Raw genomic sequence first — 3,368 nt, 5'->3', positions numbered from 1 at the left:
CCCCCCCAGGGGGGGACGGGGGGGGGCCTGCCTCCCCGCCTCACCACACTGCAGGGAGGGGGCCAAGGGTGCGAGGAGGTGTCCACAGGAGAAGGCCATTGCCCATTCAGCTTGCCTGTCTGCCCTCAGTGGCCGAGAAGAGCCCAGTCATGCATTCGACAGAATCTTTATGCAGCTGCTGCATGCCAGAGTTCATGTCGGGCACCGAGCACGCCGTGGACCCTGTCCTCTTGCAGCTTGTGGTGGGGAGACAGCAAGTAGTCAGAAACACAAATAGACGAGGAGACAAAGTAGCTAACTACCAGAGCGCTGATAAGCTGTGCAGAAGAGAAGAGCAGCCTGCTGTGGCTGAGTAACAAGGAGGCCCACCTTACGGTGGGTACAGCTGGTGGGGAGGGGGGAGCCTGTCTGCTGGAGGAACAGTGAAGCTGACACGGCAGGATGAGAAGAAGCTGGCCACGGGGAGGACGCAGGCTGGACGTTCCAGACAGTGCGTGCCCGGCGCTCCACGTGGGGGCCGGTGAGCCGGCTATGATAGAGTGGGTGCGGTGGGGTGGGAGCTGAAGAGAGCTGGAAACATTGGTAACAGTCACAGCTGACCGTTCGAGCACTTATATGTAAATGCTCTGCCTCGTGTAATCCTTTCAGCAATCCTACAAGTTAGACACTGTGGTTACCCCACCTTATACAAGAGGAAACTGAGGCACTTGCTTGAGGTCACGTGGATGAGCCAGCATAAGGGTTTGACTCCTTACCACTGCCCTATAGTGCACCCTGCGGCAGCTGAGAGCCAGGGGGGATGACTGGAGGAGGTCTGGGCCTCTGGTGATGAGAATTCTCCTTTCCTAGGCAAGCCTGGTGGCCAGCAGACAGGGGAGCACTTCAGGCAGCAGTGTGTCTGCACAGACCCCCGCCCAGTCATCCTCGGTGAGTAGGATGGAGAACAGCAGGCAGAGCCCACAGCTCCAGGACCGGCTCCTTCCTCTTTGCCCAAAATTCTCTTGGGCTTCCAGACCAATTGTGGTGAATCCTTAGCCACATGTAGAACCACGGCTGGAACCTGTTACTCTTGCCAGAAAGAAAAAGTGCATGCCGCTTTCTAACTTCTTTTAATAACTCCCCGTCATCTTTCCAATGTCAAGGCTCTCTGTTCATAGCTCAGTCCTCTCCCCATCGGATCCTCCCTGCAGCTCTGCACATAAGCCAGAGATGCAGCAGTGCTGGGGGAAGATCCGGGGCCCACAGATCAGAGCTGGGCCTAAAGAAGGCTGAATCCACCAAGGGACAGAAGAGGCAGAGAGAAAGAAATGGATGAAGGGGGCAGAGTTAACCCACAGAACCTCCTCTTTCCTACTTTGCGTGTCTCCCTCCTCAGATCAATCTGGCAGCCTCCCCGGCAGCAGCCCAGCTCATCAACCGGGCTCAGAGTGTCAACTCAGCAGCAGCCTCAGGCATCGCCCAGCAGGCTGTACTCTTGGGCAACACGTCTTCTCCAGCCCTGACTGCAAGCCAAGCACAGATGTATCTGCGGGCACAGATGGTGAGTCCCCAGCCTGGGCCACGGCTCAGGTGGGCCGGGAGGACGGATGCAGAGAAGTTGGGAGCTGGGCAGTTAGAGAAGCATGGGGATTAGAGAAGGGTGGGGAAGAAGCACTAGGGGGACAGTTGGCAGGAAAGAAGGGGCGGCATAAAGAAGGCGGCCTGGAAGGCTGAGCGGGAGCTTTGGTACAAGCTCCATGACTCAAGGAAAGCTGGGGTTCCGGGCTGAAATAAAGTTACCCATGATGCCTCCTTTCCCTCCCCTCCTAGAGTGAAACAGAACTATCCTCTTCTTATCAGAAACCACTCCCCAAAATTAATTAGGGTAGAGAATGCAGGGATCTGTGCCCAGGTGGTCTGTACACTCAGACACATAAGATAAGCAAGCGCACAAACATCCAAGTACCCTACAGAAGTGGGGTCTTATCCCACTGGGACAGTCCTTGCAGGGACTGGCCACCAGTAGTTCAGGGTCAGAAGTGTGTTCCAGCCCAGATGGTGAAGGTGGCAGCCAGCTCCGGGACATGAGGCTGCTCTACTGCCTTCCCAGCTGGGCCCCCATTCCCATCAGGGTCACCCTGTCAGCCGTTCATCAGGAAGGCTTGCTTGGGCCAAATGGACTCAGGACGGCATCAGCCCTGCACATGCATACCTAGAGTCCCCCCTTTACACCTGTCCCTAAGGTGCAAAGGCCCACAGGAAGCTGAGAGGTTCCTAAGATTTAGCAGAATTTCCCGTGAAAGCAGCAGCATTCGCCTTAGGAGGCAGGAACATCTAGCTCTACGCGGGACTCAGATCACTGTGAGTCCAGCCTCCCCGCCCCCATTCTAAAGAGTTCTCCCTCCAGCTCCTCGACATACTATCCTAAAGACTGTACAGTCCCATCCCTCCCTCGGCTCCTACAGCCAGAACTTGACACTGGGAGCTTTTCTGGGTCCTGCTCCAGCACTTCCATCCTTGACTCTGAGCTCATTGAGGTACAGCTCCACTCCCGGGGAACAGCCCATTAGACACACGTGTGGACTAGACTTTCACTTCTCCAGGGGGCCGGGCAGCCCATGTGACACCACCCAAACCTGCTTTGTCTTCAGTTTATCCTGACCCTTGTCCTACTTAACTGCCCCCACTGGAGCCCTGCAGCCTGGCCAGGTCCCTGCCCAAAGTGGGGTACTCGCGCTCAGAGGCACAGACACGCTGTCAGACACCACATGTCCCCTCGGACACTGAGCTAGACTCTCAGGGCCGGGGGTGTCATGCAGAGACCCTCAGTCCCTGCACTCCACGGAAGGAGATGCAGACACGAGTACGGCTCTGGGGGCTCTGGTTCCTCTACCGCTGTTGTCTCTGCGCACGCACGTACACACACGCACATACACACACAAACACATAAATACACACACAAACACATAAATACACACACATAAATACACACATACACAAACACACAAACACATACACACACACACACACACACACACACACACACACACACACACACACACACACACAGCCTAATCTGAATTTGACTAAAAAATGGCCAAAAGAATGCATCTAATTTGATCTCTTCTGGTGGAGAGTCCTGTTCTGACCCAGACCTGGAGTCCAGAGCAGGTTAGATTTAGAACACGGTCCCAGGGCATCTGTCTCAGCACAGGGGCCCTGCTCCCCCGGATGCTGCAGAGAGGGACTTGAGGGTGTCCTGCGATTGTTGGTCCCTCTGGGGTGAGCTCTTCGCAGATCCTTCTGAAGTATACTTGACTTGGGTGCAGCCCCAGAATGGCCCCCCACCCGTGGCCCTTCGCTGCCCTGCCTGGGTCAGACCACGCCGA

At 56.0% G+C, this 3,368-nt stretch overlaps 1 protein-coding gene across 3 annotated transcripts in view; it reads left to right on the top strand.

Annotated features, from left to right (window-relative positions):
* Window positions 1-3,368, top strand: part of PHC2 (polyhomeotic homolog 2) — a 49,419-nt gene that overhangs the window by 3,537 nt on the left and 42,514 nt on the right. For all 3 annotated transcript variants that reach the window (XM_007468705.1, XM_007468703.1, XM_007468704.1), the window contains exons 4-5: window positions 850-927; window positions 1,376-1,540. In XM_007468705.1, coding sequence (XP_007468767.1) covers window positions 850-927; window positions 1,376-1,540 — 243 coding nt within the window. The remainder of the gene's footprint in view (window positions 1-849; window positions 928-1,375; window positions 1,541-3,368) is intronic.

The sequence above is a fragment of the Lipotes vexillifer genome, unplaced genomic scaffold (assembly GCF_000442215.2).
Source record: "Lipotes vexillifer unplaced genomic scaffold, Lipotes_vexillifer_v1.1 scaffold1261, whole genome shotgun sequence".
In the NCBI taxonomy this organism is placed as follows: Eukaryota; Metazoa; Chordata; class Mammalia; order Artiodactyla; family Lipotidae; genus Lipotes; species Lipotes vexillifer.
The sequence above is the reverse complement of the archived record's forward strand: the minus strand, read 5'-3'. Positions and strand labels throughout refer to the sequence as shown.